Source organism: Rhinolophus ferrumequinum, chromosome 27, assembly GCF_004115265.2.
Source record: "Rhinolophus ferrumequinum isolate MPI-CBG mRhiFer1 chromosome 27, mRhiFer1_v1.p, whole genome shotgun sequence".
Classification (NCBI taxonomy): domain Eukaryota; kingdom Metazoa; phylum Chordata; class Mammalia; order Chiroptera; family Rhinolophidae; genus Rhinolophus; species Rhinolophus ferrumequinum.
In genome coordinates, this window is record NC_046310.1 from 5,410,059 (window position 1) to 5,432,196 (window position 22,138).

Sequence of the window (22,138 nt, forward strand, 5' to 3'; positions counted from 1 at the left end):
ATGAGGGGTTGTGTTTGGTTCCGAATTTCTCTTTTTACAGAAGTGAGGTTTTGAATAATGTAGATGGTATTTAGAATCACGTCTATCATGCTAACTAGTCTCCCACTCAGCAACATGAAAATATAAAGTTCCTTGAATTTATAATATCATACAAATATCCACTTATGGTTTCAGAGTATATCATCTCTCTCTAAATTCCCTTTGTATTTTCCCAGTAGATGATTTTTAAGGACCTGGTAAAATGAATAAATTCTAAACAAATGACATAGAAATTCAGGCTTCATATATAAACTATTATTTTTCTGTTGGAGTGAAACAGTGTTTTCTAAACCCTAAAAGACGTAAGATTGCGTTTGGAGATATAAAACATGAAAACATTTTTTGCCTTGAAGTAAGGGTCGATCTGTCCTATCGCTTGTTTCCCCCCAAATTAGAAGCCGATTATTAGTTTCTCATTTACCCTCTTTACAAGAAAGGGAGCCATTTTTTATGATTTCCAACCTGTTTGCTATTGACCAGTTTCTTATAAACCTCTGACTTGAGAAATCGAGGAAACGAATCCTTGGCCATGAGACTATAGATGAGCTTCTGGGCCTCGTCAAAGCATTTGAGCGTTGGTTCTGCAATATTCTTTGAGATGAGATCCCTGGTGCTGAAATCAATGTTAATCTGTGGAAGTAAGTTTGCATATCATTAGATTAGTTTAATCAAAGAATACACGGTTTATGCAGATGGTAGATTCGCATGTTATTTGATTTTTTTCCCCTAAACACAACAATAATCAGATGCAAAGCAGCAGAAAGGTTAAGGGTTCATTGTCAGAGGCACCACACATGTTTGGTGTGTTTATCTCAGGTCGAGAGGGTTGGAATGGACAGGGAACTCAGGTGAAGCCTTCCTTTGAGATGATAAAAACTGGCAAAGTGAAAAGGCAAACCAAATATTTTACGATTTTAAATTTCTTTTCCCTCCCATCCTTTATTTTTGTCTAGTGCTTTGGCCTTCATACCTAAAATGAACTTTCCAGAGGCAGAACAATAACTAGAACGATAACCAGGCTGGCTTCCACTAGCCCGTTCCCGTTCTCCATACTTCCTGTGCGTTTGCCACAATGTTGCTTTTCATTCTCATTTGTACTTTTTTTGTTTGCCAAAATGGACCAAATATCACTCTCTCTGCACTGACCCCATGCCTCCCACAGAATATGCATGTGTGTGTGTGTGACCTGTCCCATTACCGTCATCACACATAGATCTATCATATGGAAACACACCCTTCGCCTGCCAATAGGTAAAATGCCCCACACCTTCTTGTGGGGACACTTGTCCAACTGTACACATAACCCAGGATATGTTCAAGTTGTTTCATTTAAAATGAAGATATTCATGAAGTGCAAAAGAGATTAGAATCTTAAAATTGAGAGCTCATTAAAGGCAGGTGCTGTATATCTTATTCACCATTCTATTTCTCGGCGCTTAGCAGAATATCTAACATATAATCGGCAATTAATAGCTGTTTGTGGAATCGAATTAAAATGTCTCTTGGAAAAATGAGGGAGATTGTAAAAATGCCAGAATTTTGGGGTCTGGTAAAAGAAAGACTATAAATGACAATTTATGTTTAGTGAATTGAAGTTATAAGATAGACAGACAGACCTGCAGTCAAATCCATCCTCAGCTACTTACTTGCTGTTCATATGAGGGAAGCAAGTTCTGTGATTTCCTTTTATCTTCAATTTTCAGGGTGTAAAATGCCATTTTCATGGCATCTATCTTAAAGAGTTTTAAGGACTAAATGAAATAAGGAATATCAAACTATTTCAACATTATTATTCTAGGAAGAAGAGAAGAGGAGAAAAAAATTTAAGAAAAATCATCAAAAGGCCACTCTTTGCTCACAGAGGTTTTCTTTCTTAAGTCCTCCATCAAAGTTCCAGATCAAATGCTCCAGTTCTCGGGAAGGCCTCAAAGTCTGGAATCAATTTCTAAATCTTCACACAGGAAGATGGTACAGGATACTGGAAAGACTTAGAGAGAATTTTCAAATCTTGCTCTGACAGCTGTGATCTTGGTGACCGGAGGTGAGTGACGTTAGTACTTCTGAGCTTTGCTTTCTCATCTTTAAGGTGGGTAATTCTTGACTGAGTTGTTATAAGAATTAAAGTGAGGTGATCCATACACTCGCTGATTCTACAAATATTTATGAGTGTCTGTTATGTGCCTAAAGCTTTCTGTATTTGGGGAAAGAGAACCAACAACTAAATAAATAGTATTCTTTTAGATTTGAACTTGAAGGATGGAAAGAAGTCAAGCCAGTCCTCTAAGAACTTGGGGAGAAACATTTCTGGCAGTAAAACAACCTATGCAGAGTCCCTGATGCAAGAAAGAACGTGTTATGTTCTGAAAAGCCACTATGTCTGGATGGATGGGATACAGGGTGTGAGAAAAGAAGTTCCTGTGATGAATTTGGGAGAGGAGATGCAGGCCAACTTATGTGCTAGGTAAGGAGGTCTTATTTTTCTACCAGAAGTAATAGGAAGACATTGAGGGTTTTCAGCAGGAAAGTGGCATGAGAGAGAACATGTTATTAACTTAATATCGTCCTGGCCTTATAGTGGATATCAGTGAATGGTGGCTGTTATCAAGATCTTGTAGAGGTTTTAAACATCTAGGAAAATCTGTTTGTGTTGAGGGGACAGGAGAATGAATATATATTTCCTGTTTTCCTCCTTTATGCTGTTGTTTATTTACCAACATCATCTGCAATTTGTTTAACTTTATATCCCCCATAATGATAACTATAGCAACTTAGCCCGTTGAAGCATTCATTCATTGAGTGACTTTCACTGACGGCGCGGCCAGTGTTTTTCCAAGGCGCAGTGTTACCTGGTTATTATTTTAAGCAGAACTGAACACCTGCAATAAGTCCTCGTTGCCTATCTTAGCCCAAAGCCCTTCTCTTGGAATTCACGGTCTTTACAGTATGGTCCCAAGTTATTTTTTCTCTTCTGTGTGCCTTGTATCTCCACCAAGCTAGACAATTCCCCTCCGAGTCCTTCTCTTTTCCCACCTCTGACCATGTTTCCATACCATCCCAATCTAGCTGAAAGTCATTCCTTTTTCCAAGTCTTTCACAATCTTTTATGTCTTGAAGGCTACATTTAAATGATGTCTGGCGTGTGAAGTTTACCTGTGGATTTTTTTTTTCTCTTTTTTGACCTCTCCAAGGATTTTGTGTTACTTAGACAATATTTGCAGTTTGCTCATCCCTCACTATGCTTTGCCCAGTGTAGTCTCAATAAATACATGTCCAAATAAAGTTAAAAAATATTTGTATATTTGTTAAAAATCCCGTTTACATTTTAAAGAGAACCATTCCAACATACTAATAGTGATAGTTACTATCATTTACTGAAATATAGTAAGTTTGTACTTCTGACTTATCCCTGTCATTTTTCTGACTTGCCTGTGTTCGTACCAAGGAACTGCCAACATCAGCCATTGATAGCTTATAATGAGCAGATACACTGTTCTCAGAAGATAATCAGTGGTCTCATGAAGATATGATTTGGTAACTTAGCTTAATGTCAGTGACAAAACATCATGCCCACATGTTGTATAAATGTCATTATTTTTCTCCAAGTTTTTCAAGCTTGAAACATAGGAATTATCTCTGACACCTCTTTTTTCTCTGTTCTCTTATTGTATAAATATATACATAATAAAGCTATATATTATATATACTGGGGATGCCAAAAAATGTGCACAAGTGGACACTTTGGTCAACGTTGCTCAAGCAGTAGTTCGCTGTAATCAGAAGTGTTTGGACGCTGATGGTAACTACTTAGAGCACCTCTTGTCATTGCAGAAGTCAAACGTGACTTGTGTTCATCTTTTGTTATTGATATATAATGAGTATTATGATTTTAATACAGTTTTCTATTCTTAAAATATGTATATATGTATATATTTTTTGGCACCCACTGTATATATATTTTTCCTCATTCGTCTTTTATTTTGTAATTTCACAATGACCATTTTCATTCTCACTTTTCTCTCTCCAGTTTAGTCTTTTATACCCTCATCTCTTCCCTAAACCACGTCATTTACCTCTTATCAGACTCCTCTTCCCAGGATGCATTTTCCTCCGAACACCATAGACAGCATTGCTTTATCAGTTTCGCCAAAATACCACGTTCAACGTATAAGTGAAAACCCAGCTGAAAACCCGTTCTTTTCTATTACAACATTGAAACTACTTACTCTGGCCTTTGAGCTTCCTCGCACCTGGACTTCAGTGTGTTGTGTGAACACCATCTCCTACGGCCCACCGCGGTGACCACACAGCCCATCTGCCCTCATTTCCCAGAGTGAATCTGGCACCTGAGGCCCTCGTTTGTGCTCTTTCATCATCTGAAATCCCTCTTTCCTCCACAGTTTTATTCTGCACAGATTTTCCTCATCTCCTATGATTCAGCTTAAGTTGAAATCCTCCCAGGACCCTTCCTTGGTCCCAGAGGATAGTTTCCTTATTATTAGACACTATTTGCATTTAAAAATTTTAAGAGATTTGATTTGTTGCTTACACACATTTGAATGCAAAGTCTTCTTTTAATGTTAAGTATTCAATCTGATTATCAGAGAAAAAATTTTGTCCCTGCAAAGGGAATTCAGTAGGTCATGGCCTGGAGTTATCTGCCCTTTATTTCCCTATTTCTTTCACCAATTCCTTTTTTCTCTACATATCCCTCAAATTATGAGCAGAAGAGGTATGTATTCTCCAAATTCTGTCCCGTCTCCTCTCCCTAGATTTTTTTCCTGGTGAGTCTTTCTATGACAAATATCTGAGCAATGGTATTATCTCTAAAATAATCATAAGGATATTTAAAGATGATTATTTTAACTGTAAAAACATATAGTTAATATTTGTTAAATATTAATCCTGATGTGCTAAGTCTTTAGATGGCTACTTTATAATCATATGCAGAACTCTAAAATGAACAGTATTATTACCCCCCCATTTTTCTGGAAAAAATACATATATATGAAAAAGTAGTTATTTCGCTTGTAGTTATTCCTAGAATTTATTCATTTAAAGTATTCTTGAGTGGGAGTTTAGGAATTTTGTATGCACCTGAAGCGATAAGGGTAATTAAGATGAAAAGTCAACCGAAAAGACAGATTTGGAAAAAGTGATCCAAAGGAAAAATTCTTTCTGAAGGAAAGGAGATTTAAAGCTGATCTTTGAAGCATTCTTACAAATAAGGAAGATTAAGGAACGGACTTGTGCATGAGAGGGTAAACTGGAAGAAACCCAGTGGGTTTGGAGGGGAAAGAAAGACAAGAGCATGGAGAGGAGTGAAGATGCAAATCACGTAGGACCTGGTAGGTCTTGTTAAGGAATTTTCACTTAACCTGAAAGCAGTCAGGAGGATTTTAAGTAAGGGACTGATGCAAACTCCTGTTTGAAAGGACATATCACTGGATGACCAGTGGAGTAGTAGCTAAGTGTGGAGAAAAGGAAGAGAATTAGGAGCTGTGCCACAATTTCACAATGGTGATAAAGGGGAGTCCATAGATTTCAAGGATATTGAGCGAGCGGATTGGATGGAACTATTGAACAGTGATAAGCTGGGACGAGGAACAAAATCTTTAAGAAGGAATGAATTTTAGGAAGATTCTAAAGCATGTGGTGGTGGGAAGTACTGATGGATTGGATGTGTGCTGTGAGCAGAAGGGAAGAATCAGGGATGATTACCAATGATTTCTCCAGAGCAAATAGAAAAGCAGAGTTCCCCTTAACTGAGATGGAGAGACTCAGGTAAAATAAAGTCGTGAGTAGGAAATCAGGACCGAGATTTGAATTTGTTACCTTTGAGATGCCATTTCAAAGCCTTGGGACTGGAAGACATTACCGGGAGAGTTATGCCCAAGCAGAAAATAAACGAGGACCGCCTCCCTCATTATAGTGTATCTTGGGTTTTGAGTCAGAATAGCGAAAGAAACTGTTACAGAGCTGTCAGTAAGAGATGAGGAAATCAAGTATTAAAACCTACTGAAGACAGTATTCAGCTAAGCGAGAGTGATGGGTTTTGTTAAATGCTCCTGAGAAGTCAGTCTGAGTGAGGTGTGAGAATAGGCTACCAAAAATGCCTGTCCTTGCTTCTTGACTCTTCTAAAATCAGTATCAGGAGAAAAGTGAAAACATCAGGCCTGATTGGTATTTTGACACATGAATTCCTTCAATAGAATCACTTCTGGGGTTATGTCGGCAAACTGCACCCATGACTCTGCACTCATTCCAAATTTGATTTTGGTTGGGTTCTGTGGGAAGATACACGGATACATTTCCATCTCAAAAAGGAAGGCAGAGGCGGTGCTGAGCTTGAAGTACACTGAAGGCGGGACCCTATTAGGATGGGACCTAGAGAGACAGACGTCCCACCTGTGTCATCTTGGGGAACTACTGAGCTTAGACTCTGCTTAGTCTCTCAAACTAGTAAGTCCAGAGCTTGCACTGAAAAGTTCATCAGTTGATGAAATAAACAGTTTACTGATTTATTTCATTTACTGATTCAGCATTTTGTGTACATGGGTACTCTTTAGTTTCAAAGACTAAAGAAATACAGTATTTTAATTGCTTATTTTTTCAAAAGGTCACAAGTTTCGTAGGTATCAGACCACTGCGCTGCCAACCTGAGAAAACAAGACGCAGGACTGTGATTCTTACAGAATGGCAGCTGAAATTTCACCACGACTATTTAGAGGCTTTTAAATCCTGTCAGCTTTGAAAAGGCTATGGCGTAACTGACACTGACAACAGTCCATTGCATTAAAATGACTGCCTTCTGAGTGATGTTTGTGGTAGTTGTTTAAAAACAATTTTATTATAAAGATCCAGGATATTTTAATACTTATGTGATTTTGTTAACTACCAGTTACGCATGCCAAATTCCTCTTTTCTACATCAGTGGTTTTAAATTCTTCTGGCTTTCCACAAATTGTTTTAGCAGGAAGAATGAATTTTAAAGTGTCCCTTTGGACTTTTTTTGTGACCCGAAACTGTGCTTTATATATTTTTACATAATTTGAATGAAAAGTTTTCCATTGTGCTCCCACATTCAAATTAGATAGGCTCTCCTCACTTAGAATATGTAGTGTAGCAGGAGACTGCCATTATGCAAAGGGTGTAAGCATGTGTCAAACGCCCCACTGAAATTGGTTGGGCAGCCCCTCAGCCCTCAGTCACAACAATTTAAAGGTGACCCTTCAAATGAAAGCCACTATAGTCACATTCTTGGTGACATAATTTTATTTCGTCACCACCAGCACCTCTAGTCTTACTTCATGTTTGGCCTCATTAAAGGGGAATGGATTCCTGAAACATATTCCCAAGGGTAACCATGAAAGCTGAGAATGGCAAAGTTTGTGATATCTGGAAGGAATCCACCCACGCACAGGACTGCATCCTTTTGTTGTCATTGGTTTTAGAGACAGAAATAAATGACTCGAGTTGGGAGGCAGCGTATTAAATTGGGCAAGATAAATACGTATACAACCAACGTATACAGCCATAAGGACTGCTAAAAATAGGTGTACATAAGCAAACGATGAAAGGAAGTGGGATTGACTGGGTTCCTTCCCCAACCCAACGTGCTCATCCAACATTCATTTACACGGCCCAGGGATGTGTGGAAGTTTTAGAAACCCCTGAGTGTTGTGGTTTTGAGCTGAAATGTAGCAACCATTTTTTCACAGGGCCAAAATGATACTGCAAATTATTCAATACTCCTGCCACTTTTTTTCCCCCCTCCACGTGCCATTTTTGAATCAGGGCTTCAAAGTTGATGAACTTAGACCAATCAGAGAGAGTATACGAAGAGAAAGCTTTTGAAAGGAAGGTAGACTCTCGGTGACGAGATAATTTCATGCTTTTTTGCCTAAATAAAAATTTCATGTTTAGTATAAACATCAAGGGGCCCAGTCTGGGTCATGAACATTTAAATGAGTAGTAAATCCAGCGAAAGGAATTTGAAAGCCAACAGCATGGCTGTAGACCTCCCTCCCCGTGATCTTTGCATCTTAATGACTGCAGGGCATGCTATTTTATCTGTAAGGCTCAGTTCCTTTTTCACCTGTGCAATGACGATGGTTGTCATACCTTCCTGAGACAGCGACCGAGAGGATCAAATGAATGAGATAGTCCCCATGAAAACACTATGCAGATGTTGCTTATACTTTCATCAGCTCCACTTTCCTTTTCCTCCTCCCTCCCTCCTCTTTCTTCCTTTTATTCTCTCTCTCTCTCTCTCCCTCTCCTCACCACCCCGTTTAAGAGCTCCCTGTATTTTAGGATGAAATAAATAAGGGTGCAGAAATCATTGGGGTTATGGAAGTACTGTTACTCCCTCTGCCTCTGAGATTCAAAAAGCGTCCTGAACAGACCCATTAAAATATCTTCTCCTTTATGGCTGTAGTTTCTTCTGTGTTTTATGAGTTAAGGAGTCCTCACGTTTAATAAATACATTTAAGAATTTAATATTTTATACAAAGATATTTGACTGCCAGTGTCTTTGTTCCTTGATTGGTGATAATATGAAGTTCAATTTATATAATTTTTAAGACTTAAACTGTGGTACAGTTTGGAAAACTTTATAATCCCGCAGAATGGCAATCAACATAAATAATTTTCTCTTTGATCACATTTTCTTTTCAATATAAAGGAAAAATGAAATAAATGTAATGTATAAATTATATAAATATAATGTTATTTGAAGCATGTCAGTGTCTAAGTTAAATATAAACATAGTGTTTTACATTTTTTGAAGATTCACATATTCTTGAAATGAAGTAATATTATTTTCTTGGAAATTTTCACATATTATGAAGTTAGTGGTCCAAATTGAAGGAATAATAAATACACGTTTAATAATTTTTTTCTTTGCTACCCACTGGTTCTTACTGTGTGCAAAGTAGAGGCTTTAACAGATATTATATATTGCTTGTCTAATAATTTTCTCCTTTTCAGAAAATCACTTAGTCAAAATACCTGACTCACACCTATATTTTTCCCCTGCAGTATTTTCTTCTGAATCTTTCTAGATACAGTTCATTCAATGAGTAGCTCTTTGTATCTGAAACTAGTGATGCACTGACATGTTTTTATAATGTGTTCATGTATATACATTTATCATGTCTGCAGATGTACTTAGAAGTTAGTTAATGGTTGTTTTCAGTGGATTCAGGGACACTTAGAAGGACCAAGTGCTCCTGAAAGAAAGCAAGGGATTAACATTTCTTAAAAGCTGTTCTGCTGGACGTAAACCCCAGATACGTGGCATCATTCACCCTTCTCCTCTGTCCTGTGTGGTTGGTCCTGTTAGAGAGTCGTTTTCAGGTGCGAAAACTGAGGCTCAGAGAAAATAAAAAGCTTACCACAAGATTTCAAGAATGGAATTTACGTCTAGGTAGCTCCCAACTTTAGGTTTCCTACATCACGCTAACTTTCTATTAGTGTCGAAACCAGAGGGAAGACAACACTATAAGGGAAAGGGCTAAAAGTCCAGTTGCAATTATTATCCTCTCAGAGCTGCAAGTTCAGTTTTTATGTGCAGTCGTTGGCTCCTAGAAAGGAAACTGAGAACCACTGGTAATGTCAATTTATAGACAGGGACCCTTTGGTAAGTTTAGTACAGTCCAGTTGTAAATTGTCTAATTGCATCAGTGAAAATTAAGTCATGCTAGACATTTTATAGATGAGGAAATAAAGACACGAGAAGTTGAGAAGAAAGGAAATGGGACTCAATAGACATCTGGATACCATGATCTTGTCATGGTTCTTTAGGATTTTCTCCCAAGAAAAATTGGTTATATTTTGATGCTTTATGAGAGTCAGTTACGCAGCAATAATTGAATACGGAAAATGGAGAATATCTCTATGGTTCTCATTCTCCGATTAATTTTCTACTTATGAAAATCCTATTTTCCAACCTCCATATCAAATGTATCACCTTGTCTTGCTAAGTCTGCCTACTAGATAAATCTAGAATACTTGTCACCCTTTCTTATCTTTACTGCTGCCTATCCCAACCTCATCCTCCCATTCCTCATTAGCAATACCAAAGCGCTTCTAATTTCTGGAAAGCACTAGGGGGCTTTGTCCCTCCATGCTATCTATAGTCTCATTCTGAAATATTTTTCATTTGTTCTTTTTATAAATATTACTTATTTTTCATTAAACACCTTTTCAAGTATGAACCACTCTGCAAATTTATCCCTTAACTCTCCAGAGAGATTTAATCACTCTGTTCCACTGTGCTAATAACAAACTTTAAATGTGGTTTTATTATATGTTGCCTCGTGTATATTCGATGGCCTTTATTACAGTTCAGTCTCTCCTTTTACTCTGTGACTTCATTGTGTGGACAGCCACTCGAAAAATTGGTTTAATGAATCAACATCATAACAGTTGTATTATATTTAACTTATGACTGGTGGTCTATAGAGAACTACCTTGAAGAGTGCAATTGGTATGTAATATAAGAGGCAAATATCCTTTAATTATTTGAATTGGAAACAATAACAAATAATAGGAAGAATAATGACCATTTCAAATGTACATATAGTTCTTTATTTTCAGTGAATTTTGTCAAAACTAATGCTAACATGTTTAGATACTCAAGGTGACCATATAATCTATTACTTGAAAAGCAGCCATAAATTTAATGGTGTTTTATTTTGTCCAAATTTTTAGATGGACAAATTATAAAAATGCTGTAAAAGTTCATATCCTAAAATAATATTTATTTAAATTATTACTGTATAAATTTCTTTTGTAAAGAAAGATTAAGAAAATAAAACTATTTTGTCAAAATTGATAATTTATTATGTATTATAAGTTTGAATTCAGCTATAATTAAAAGATTACATTTCTGTTTAGGAGATTTTTCATACATAATGTTTACAAATGTTATCTTAGCGAAATCACTGTTGATTAGATGGATTCATAAGGAAGTAAAAAAAATCTGGCTTTGAAATCAATATCACAATAAATAAACATCTTTGGAGTTGGTTTCAAAGCCTTTTTATAGAATGACACATTAATCAACTTGATAAATCTTATATGCTAATTTTAATTTTTTAGAATTATTTATTGATTCTTAGATGGTGACTTGGAAATGAATGTTCAAATAGTTCCATAGGAGATAAAGTTCTTTTCTTTTTCCCCCTACAAATTCCAGGCAATGCTTCAGTGATTCATATTTCTGGAATGACATACTAGGCCAATATATGCAGTAGTAATTTATGTCCATTTAAACTTGAGCTACTGATGGGGCAAATTTATGCCCTAGATACGCTGAAAGTGTTTGTATTTCCTCCATCCTGTCCTTTGTCCCCATAAGGACACCAGCCCTTCTTGTGCCAAGAATCCTAACTTTTGATTATAAAAAATAGTGACTGAGAATATCAGTACGGCACCTCTGAAGGAAAGAGGACTTGTGCTAGTAGTTTATGTTCCGTACTAGTAGTTGAATGTAACTTCCTGTTTGCTACTTCTGCATTAAAACTCTTTGCTTATATGATATATTTATTGAGTAATCAAGGTGGTTTTAAAATGTACATTTTACAGTCAAACGTTAAAGCGGTACATAGACATGATCGTGGTTTTGGTTCTGAAAGTTAAATGCAAGTGAGATATTACACATACACAACACGTTTTGGGGGCTGTTATACCAGGTTTCTCTCTAAGGGCTTTTTTTCTATTTTTCTGATCTTAAAGCAGTACAGGTGGGTCCTGATCCCTTGAGACAAAGCCTCACAGCTTTGGGTCATTTTCACTGTCAAAGAAATAAAGGTGAGCAAACCCTGCTTTTGGAAAGTAAGACATTACATGTCATAGTGTGGACCTCCAAAATATTAAATATGAAGACTGCCTGCTGTTGGTTAGGAGTCCCCCCCCCACACACACACACTATTTTTTAAAAAAAATAAAAATTCATTCAAGCATTCTGTTCCATATTGAGTTCCATGGCTTACAAAAGGAAAAACAGAAGTGAACTTGAAATCCAAGAGCACAAGAACCTCTACTGAAGTTTACGAACATTTTCTATTTGAATACATAGCAACAATTTGATTTCTCGTTAGGTGGATTTAGTGTCTTTTTACCGGGGACAGATTTGCTAGCAGATGAATATTCGTTATCCTGGAATATTTTACTCACCTCTTTAGGGGCATCAGCTTCAATGAATTCAGAATAAATCTTCTTGGCTTTGGAAACAATTTTTTCTGCACTTTCTGTTTTCTTGAAGTCTTCACAGGCCAGCCAGAACTCAACATTTTCTTCACTATACTCTGATTTTAGAAATGTTCGAAAGGCATCTAGACCAGCTATAAAATATATAAGACAAAGTTTTATGTCACATAGCTCAGTAATATGATCAAAGTAAGTACATTGTATGGTGTGAGCATTTCCTCAGCAGTAGCAAATATTTATTGTCCCTCTAAATATAACACTTATGCATTTTAGTTGTTAACTTTAGAAACTTTGTTTGGATCAGTAATCATAAACCTCACATAGCTTATCTATATTTCTATAATTAACTCCATTAAGCAAGAAAACCTGTACTTTTTCTTTCTAGATCTGCAAAGTCTAGGAGTTACGTTTAGGGGAAAGTCTTAATGGCAGTTACTTTGTAAAAAACCCAATGGACTTTGCTTTTCAGACCTTACGCACAAAGTTTATGATGTTACTAATATAGGATAAAATGCCCTTGTTGCCATGAGTTGGTGAGAAAACACAATTTGATGGAAAGGAGTTCGATTGTGTTTGCTTGAGCTTAAAACAGTTGAGGAAGGGCTGGCCTATATTAGTATTGGATACCTATCTTGGCCAACTCTAAGCAAAGAAAGTAACTGGCAAAGCATTTGGTGTGAACGCTTCTTCTCTTTTTGTGGTGATGGTCAACTTTAATTCACTAAGGCACATGTCCCCCACCTTTGCCCTCATGGGAGCTCCTCTAGGTTAGCTTGTGTACAGTGTTTTCTTCCTGCTTTTAGTATTCCCCTGAGCATGCATTTCTCCAGAAACTTTAGACCAGGAACTGCAAATGGGCTCATTTACTTCTAGGCTCATTGATGGTTCCTCACCTAGTATTAATAGCAACAGGCAATGCTTGTTGCAGTCTGAGATTCCCATCGGTCCCACTTCTCCCCATTATCTTACTTTCAGTCAAATTTATACATTTACGGTTCCTTTCTCTCCTACCTGTTTGAATTGGTGATAACCTGTTTAGAGCCTTCTTTTCTCTCCTTTCCTCATTAAAACGTGCCCCGAAATACTCATCTTTGGTATACCTAGAGCTCGTTTGAGAAGGGAATATTTGCTAAATCTTTGAGGGCAGAGCATGTTAAGAGTGTGCCTCTAGCTAGATCACTTAGAAAGATCACGGTTAGGTTCCCGTGTTTGACTGAACTCAGCCAGTGCTGTCAGTTCATGGCATTGTTCCCGTTGGCCCCCTTTCAACAGCAATGTATCTGTTCATAATTGAGACCCTGTGGCTCTCTGAGGATGAAAACACATCAGCTCTGTGCCTCTCAGAGGGCCCTCCCTTCTAGAACGTGGGTGGTTTCCTCCTCCACTTGCCAGGACGGCCCCCTTATATGTGCTCAAAGCAGCTCCTTTCTGACTCCAGGCGTGGAGCATAGAGCCTTCACATTTTAAAGGTGGGAGATGTAAGTTTATGGAGAACTAAGGGAAAGAAAAACTGACTAGAGGAAAAAAATGCGAGAGAAACATTGACGGAAAAGGGTTTAAGTCAGGTGTTTGTCGGTTCGGGCAGGTAGGAAGTAACAGAGAAGATTAATAAGAGAAACTAGACAAGGGCCACGGAGGAAGATCAAAGCACTAAAAATACTGGATTAAAATAGATTTAACAACGTTTTTCACATTTTTTTTGAAAACGAATAGAAATAACAAATCAAAGCAAAAGGTTATTGGGTACCAATTAAAGTTCTCAGTAGAAATATTGGAGACTATGGAAGTCGTTAATATGTGAGCACTAAAAAATTCAATTAACTGTATGCTTCTGGAATTTACAAATACATCCATGAAGCTTCTGTGACACAAATTTAGGTTGGAAAAGCCTTCTTAGTAACAGATAAATTCTTCTATGAGTTTGGCCCAAACAATGATGAAGTTGAGGGTTCTAAACAGGATCTATGATAAAATATATTTTATATAGAAGGTAAAACAATACTTTAATAATACTGAAAGAATATTATGGATTCATTAAGGCATATGAAACTTACTCCCATGAGGATTATCTAAATATATCTTAGACAGATGGGAAGAAGAGATGACGAAACAATTACTGTTTTCTCCTATCCTACAATTTCAGTGCCGTACCTGAACTACCAGTTATTGTAGAACACAATGGAACAGAGAATACAACTAACACTGGAGCTAGTTATCTCTGTCTTGGATACACTATTTCCGGAGCTACTATTCTATACATACAATTTGAATGTTTGAAAGATGTCAAGAGACTTTGGAATAATATGCTACCTACAATTAAAATCCTAATATCCGAGGTCCCTCTTTGCGGGATGGAATGGCTGTTGGGTAGATCACGCATGGGCTGACAAAGGAAGGAGTCAGCAGTAGTGGGTGAAATCTGTTCTAATGCCTGTGCCGAGTACACGCAAGGAATATCCTCAAGTCAGCAAAACAGTTATACTGTGGTGAGTCCCTGAATTGTCAAGAGCATTGTAAAGCATAGAAGCTCTTTCTCTGGTGTTATAAAATGCAAGAACTAAGCCGCTGTGCAGATGAATGTACAGCTTTCCCACATGCCATGGGCATGAAATAGAAACCCCAGGCTCCATCTCCAAGCCTTCCATGTCTCTGTTCTGTGCGGCGGTCATGTAGACGTGTCCCGCTCTGGAGCTGGTGAATAAGGCAGAGATACTGTCCTTAGCTAACCTGACCTCTTCCACTGCTTCTGTACTTAAGGAAAACGAAAATGCCATTCAAACTTTACAAAATGCAATTCCATATCCTGATGTCTTTCATGTCTTTCCTTAGTTGAATTCTAGGAGTAATGTGAATTATTTGACCCTATGCTTTAGGATTTACTTATTTAAGGATCATAAAATCAGAGTATAATTTCATCTAGTTCAAGCTAACGTTATATATGAATGAACAACTATGGAGAATATAATCAGCTTCATGTTTTTAACTTTTCTAATATTCTGATATTTACTTTATGGATTTAAAATGGAAATACTACTGTATTAGTACAAACATATGACATTTAAAATTTGTTCTACATATATCTCCGTAGTGTCATGTTTCCCATATGAGATAGAGCTGCAGCAAAACAGGATTATTTCTCATAAGAACCGAAGTTCTAGATACCTTTGTAAATGACTAGTTCGTATCAAACTCTGGTACCTTTTATGTATAATTTGCCAAAATTACCTTATTGAGCCATCATATCAGATATAAATATGTGTTAACATATGTACATATTAATATAGGCACATACATATAAATATGGTTTTGCATTTGCTAAACATGAGAATGGTTCAGTTAAAATAAATACTTAAAACTTTTAATTTTAGCCTACAGGACATGAAAGGGCAATGATTCATTTAAATTTTTAACTTTTCAAGTTTGTATGTTTCTTTCAACTTGTGACAAAGTTAGTCATTATACACATCAAATGTTAGTGGGTCTAAGGAAATGATAAATTTCCCACTTGCTATTTGGAATTTTCCTTCTATTTTAATATTTGCAGTTTCTATAATCTTGTTTTATTTTAGACTCAACCTAATTCCATTTAGACTTTGGGCCGGTATAAATTTGTATGACTGTGGAGAATCTTCTACTTCAAAAATCGATCAAAGTCATACTATATTGTGTCTCTAACTTGCAGGAGTTAACAATTTACTGTTAAGTATTGTATTTTTAAACCTATTCTTACTTGGTTCTTACCTTGGTTGGTTAAGAGAGTGTCCATATTTTCAGACCACGCCACTGTATCTGTCGTTGGTGACCTGTGGAAACAACATCTACCCTTGACGATAGCATTGTGATCTTTTTCTTTTATACCCTATAGTAATATTCAAGTTACATGTATTTGTTGAATTGCTTCATTTAAATGAGCTTTGCACCATTAATCAAACTGCAAAAGGTCCATAAGTATTATATATATTTTTTCCCACAGTGGACAGCCATGCAACACCAAATTTGAATGTAATTTGACATCAGCAAATTATTAATCCAGCTGACAGTGTTAATAATATTTGAAAATTCTTGAATTCTAATAAAGGCATGAAAGAGAGAGAGAGATGGCTCATGGTTCCATGGAGTGTAGTGAATGTCTTCTCAACTATGACTATATTAGTTAATTCATGTAGCATTACTAGTCTATTCCGGAAAAGTTGTCATGATAACAGTAGTGAGGAATGAACTATTTGCCAAGTTTTCACAATATATGAAATTATTCATTTCATAATTATGTATGTCAAAAAAGTTTTTATTAAGGATTTCTAACATGTAATGATCTTGAAAATGTCAGTGTATTGTGAGAAATCTTTATCCCACTCTGAGACAGTTTTTTTTGTTTCTCCTTAGACTGGTATGCTTCTAGTTCTGGGCTGATTTATTTAAATCTAGGAATCTGGCAGGGTAGAGCAATATCTTTTCCAAAGCAGTCAAAAAATGTCTAGACATAAGCCATCTGAAGGAAGTGTTCTTTGGGGGGATACGATATACAAATAATAAATCAGATTTAAAATATAAACTTTTGAGATACAAATATATCATGCATTATTCCTCTTAATAAACAAAGATTGTGATGAAATAAGCCCCATCCATAGAAAGTATCTGCTGCGCAGGGGGAAAAGAAAATCAACAAAAACAAAAACCTTGGGTTATGTAGCCATGATATGCAAATGACTTCATTATGCAAAGGGATGGTCTTATTGAAAGTTTCCTTTAAAATGATTGATAATAAAATAGTCTCATATCTAGTCATTCCAACAAAATCTTACATTTGCATATCAAGGTGACTAATCTTACATGTGTTAGTGTGAAGCATCTCGAAGCTTGTATGGTCTACTACTTCTTGTAATTTGTTTTTTATTGTTTGTGTTAATGTTAGTTGTGGTCCCTTCTCCTGTGGCTGTTTCAGTTGTATTTTCAGATAATAGTGTCTGTTCTTCATAGATGATGCTAGAAGGGCTGTGTGACAGGCATTCATGTCGCTATCTTCCATTCATTACATTTCCCATCTCAAATTTTCTTCCCCGATGGTGGACCGATTTTCCTTTCTCCCTTGATTGACTAAATCTTGGGGACACAAGATTTCCCGTGATGCCATTTGAAATGCTAGTTTTATATATTCAAATGGGTATTTTAAACGAATTGGGTTGTTCTATGTCCATCATTCATAAATGGAGAATGGGACCCAAGTCTAGATTTAATTTTACATCGAAGGGCTTTTGTGCACTGTAAAACCTGTTACTCTTAATAAGCTTATGGTATAAATCCTATGACTTGTAGGAATTCTATAGATAGTACTAAAATGATGACATAGTCACTTATAAAGCATCTGTAGAAAAATGTTGTATTTGTAGATTGAAATTTGGTGGTTAGAGGGGCGTTTGAGTTAAAAGCTACTGTGGAATGTATGGTCATGAATAGGGTAGAGAGATGTTTGCAGCCCAAGCCTGGCCACACCGTACACCAATTCTGAGGAACAACCATCAAGGAAAAACCCTGAAAAAAGAATCTGGGCATCGTTCAAGCATGAATATATATTCAGCGTTTGGTGTGTAAGTTCTCTCATGACAGGAATAAATGTTATTTTCCAGCTCCAAGACCAGTGTGTCTGGTCCAAGAAATATTTGTGGAACCTATAACCGAATAATGAATGAATGACCGATCCCCCAATAGTGGCCGGTATTAAAGCCTTCACTGAAAGCCATGCAATGGCTTTCAAGATGTTGGTAGATGACAGTGATAAGGCTACTGCAAGGTGTTCGCTGACTTGTATTAGCTTCAAAGCATGTTTTCGGTGAGGAAAGAGGAGAAATTGTGTGAAAGCATCCCCTAGGAGCGACAGACCACGGACCTCCCAATCAGCTCTGAGGTGTGTGAAACTGGAGGCAATGGACAACCTCCATTGTGGAAGGCATCGAGGCAGGTGCTGTCCTTTTGGGAGAGCCAGGCTCTGCTTAAGCCAGAAGCAAAAGAAATATTCAGTGAAGAGCTTCTTGGATGTAAAGGAATCTTTTTGGAATGGAAGTGCTCGAGTAAATGGTAGCTATTCTTAAGTAGTATGTTCACCAATGTAGGAAAACAAACAAGCAAACCAAAAACACAGAAAGAAGCAACGTCTGGGAGATGATGTAAAGCCAAGGACAAAAGAAAAATCCTAATGTTTTGAATTGGAAGATATACTAACGTTTCACAGATAGTCTATACATGTAGAACATTATTGATAATGGAATTAGAGATAGTAAGATATTCTAGTATTATTTAAGGTCCCCGTAATGCTGACATTATTATAAAGGAATAAGTTGCCCTTCAACTCTGAAGTGATACCCCTGCTGGTGTGTGCCAATGCCTGAAATGCCCTCAGATCATTTTCTGACTGATTTCAAGTTTGACCGGAAAGGTTTGATTTTGACTACCCGATATGATTGGGTTGGTGGTAGTGCAGTACTTACTTTTTAGAAGGTAGACAAATGCAACTGTTTTAAAGCAAAATGTTAATTTGATGTTTGAATTTTGGATTGATTGTATATTTACAATTCTGTGGAAGAATAAATTCTTGCTGTATACGAGTAAACTAAAAGATAGTATTTATAATCATATTTCAATGAACAACCATATATGGAGTGTTTACAATTTATACCACATTTGTGCTAAGCATGTCATATATTTTCCCTTACTTAATCTTGAACATAACAGAGTCTATTTTAATCCCAAGTTACCCATGGTCAAGACACTCAGAGATACTAATAACTGGTATAATATCTCACATATATTAATGGGCAGTTAGAATTCAAACTTAGGAGCATCTGTTTGCAACCTGAACACTTTTTATAATTCTTCCTAGAAAGGTTTAATCAATACATCTATCCTTGTACTTTGTTTATGTTTTAGAACATTTATTATAAATGCTTTGAGAGTGCTTCTTCTAAAATAAAGTTTTATTGCACTTCACACACATATTTCCTCTATTAAAATTAAATTATGGAAATTGGCTATTCAATAAACAGTTTTGAGAAGACAGAGGTTCTTAAATGTTGTATATTATTAAATGAAAATAGAGCATCTCTTATGTTAGAGGTGAGTGAGAAGTGTGTTTTATGTGTAAGAAGATGCAACTATATAAATGTTAAGAAAGAAATTTGTTGAATTAAAACTGGGGAAAAATGATGGTTTAAAGATGTACTGATTTGGTTGAATTTTACTGAACATGTATTACTTTGAATAAGTGGACAATGTGCCATTCTCTCATTTTTCTCTCTCTTTCATCCTTTTATTTGGATTTTAGTTGTGACTTTTACAGAGCTTGTGTCTAGCTCATCTCATTGTGTATGTATTTCCTGTATAATTTGTATGTATAATCAGAGAAACTTTTCGTGTGTCTATGATTTGCCATGAAAATTCACCATGTATCTGGAGCCAAAATCGCACTTAGTATTTCATGGGGTTTTGGCTGATTTCCTTTCTGTTTCCTTCATTAAGCCAGAGCCATCAAGGCTAGCAGTCCCCATATTTTGTGTCCGGAAAAGAGCCAGGCCAGATGGGAACTGCGTGAAAGCTACCAGTTATCTTGCTAATTGTGCCAGCTAGAACCAGTTGTATTGCATTAAAAATGTGGTGTCCAACAACTTATGTGTTCACACTCAATTAGCAGCGTGCTGGAGAATGGGAAGTTCAAGCATGGAGTCCATGTGCCCCGAGAAGTGACAGCTGCTTCTTTACCCAGCGTTTAATTTCCATGTTTAAATTTCTAAATAGACATCGCGATAATGAATCATTTCTGCAGGCATCATATACATCTTATGTCTCACATTTAATAATTTTCAAGAGCTTCACATAAAGAGAGCTCCGTGGTTTTTCTCTACTTTATAACCTTTCTTTATCTTAGCACGTATATAGCATTAACCGTAAATGCAAGCAACGAGTTGTCCACGTATTTTCGAAATGAAGAAGAAATCAATGGAGAAAGGAGAATGAAATAGATCAGGAAGAAAGACAACCGTTAGCCTATGTATCACAAAGGAAGGAAACAAAACATCGAGACTAATGAAGACTCAAGTGTTTCATTTGTACCTCTTCTGAGATAAAAATAGCTTTAAACAGCAACTCACTTCACTGGCATTTTTCGTTCCACTGTCTGACTGTCACAGATGATGCAGAATTTCTCTTTCTGACTGATCTTCAAGCTGAAGGTAAAGTGACAGCAGGAAAATTCCCATTAGTATGCAAATACTATCCCCAGGGCCACAAATCAGCGTTCTTTAAATCACTTGCTTCTCAGCCTTTTGCTTTTTGTTGTTAATTTTCACTGATCAAAACACTTAAACTTCGAAGTAACAAATAACTCTCTGAATAAATGTGACATTTCTCAGAGTCTGTGGCATAAATGAAATAAATTTCATTTGAAGGTTTGCTTTCTAAAGTTCATACACATCCATTTGCAAGACAGCTATTGCTCACACGAGGTCAAATCAACTCAGAAAAAATACATATAAAACGTAATATTCACCTTTAGGTCTTTAATCTGTCAATCATTTTGTTTTTCTTTGATTTTCGGAAAGTGTGAGGGAGACTCTACTTTTAATACACTCATCTTAAACAACTATGTATGTTTAAGTATTTTTATGGTTTTATTCATGGACCAAAATGTTCTAGTACAAGGCATTAAATTTTTTTTTTTGAAACTTATGTACTTTTTTACAGCTTAATAGTAAATATTTCTCTCTTTCTTTTACGCATGACTCTCATGGAGTTTTATGCCAATACTTCCTTATGAAATGCTGATATTTAAGGTAATAATGCTTGAATATAGTCATCGAAATATAAGCCATCTATTGGTATTTTTTATTTGTAGTCCAGGTTTTATACATATAACCCCATGCTTCATCAAGCTTTTATCTCACTATAACAGAGTTCTTTGGGAGTAAAATCCTACTAGAAGATATTTATGGCCCTCAGTGTAAATCAATCACTCCTGAAAGATTGATGATTTTTTCAGGTGGAAGAAACAAAGGAGTCAGAAGACAGCAGAAAATCTGCTTCTCCCTGATTTAGGATTGAAGCATCCATTTTGTTGATCTATAGAAATGTGAGAGGGTCCCTCATATGCCAGTGGCCCTGGGCTGATGGGCCTGATGGAAGTAGAAGAGATGATCTAAAAAGTCAGTGTGTCATTAAGAAGGGATATCATCAGTTAGCTCAATTCATTGTGTTAATTCACGCACCAATAAGCAATGTTCTTATGATATGCAAAATCTGAATCATTAAATATATTTACCGTGTTTCCCCGAAAATAAGATCTAGCTGGATAATCAGCTCTAATGTGTCTTTTGGAGCAAAAATTAATATAAGACCCAGTATTATATTAAAGACCTGGTATTATATTATACCCAGTCTTCTATTCTTCTATTCTATTCTATTCCATTCTATGTTATTCTATAAGACCTGGTTTTGTATTATATAAGACTGGTCTTATAATATAATGTAATCTAATATAATACCGGGTCTTAAATTAATTTTTGCTCACAAAGATGCGTTAGACCTGATGGTTCGGCTAGGTCTTATTTTTGGGGAAACACAGTAGACTTTGTTTTGCTGACTGGGGGATAATGAAGTACTGACTTTATAATACATGCTTGAACTTCTTGGAAAAATAAACTGTCAGAATTGAAAGACCCTCTTGGTAAAAACCATACTACGTCTGTAAGAAATGCAAGCCAAGAGGGGGCTTATTTTACATGAAAAATTTGAAACAAAAATGGAAATTTCTATTTTGAGTTCAGTGCAGTGACCAGCATGCTCTTTCTCACACATCCTTCCACAACACACACAATTATTATTTGTTTACTGTGCCCTTCCC

General features: G+C 36.4%; 1 protein-coding gene across 1 annotated transcript; it reads right to left on the reverse strand.

Moving 5' to 3' along the window:
* Positions 1-465: 465 nt before the first annotated feature.
* Positions 466-20,413, reverse strand: RGS21 (regulator of G protein signaling 21). The gene is made up of 4 exons (XM_033099831.1): positions 20,391-20,413; positions 15,994-16,070; positions 12,220-12,386; positions 466-669 (listed from the first exon to the last, which is right to left on the reverse strand). The coding sequence occupies exons 1-4, from the start codon at positions 20,399-20,401 to the stop codon at positions 466-468; spliced, it is 459 nt and encodes a 152-aa protein (XP_032955722.1). The 5' UTR covers positions 20,402-20,413.
* Positions 20,414-22,138: the final 1,725 nt, after the last annotated feature.

What these genes read in the sequence shown, in the direction of transcription:
- RGS21 (XM_033099831.1), bottom strand. An exon ending in CACTCTCTTAACCAACCAAG is followed by an intron (nt 12,387 to 15,993) that starts GTAAGAACCAAG and finishes TATATTTTATAG; the next exon opens with CTGGTCTAGATGCCTTTCGA. An exon ending in AAGCTGATGCCCCTAAAGAG is followed by an intron (nt 670 to 12,219) that starts GTGAGTAAAATA and finishes TTACTTCCACAG; the next exon opens with ATTAACATTGATTTCAGCAC.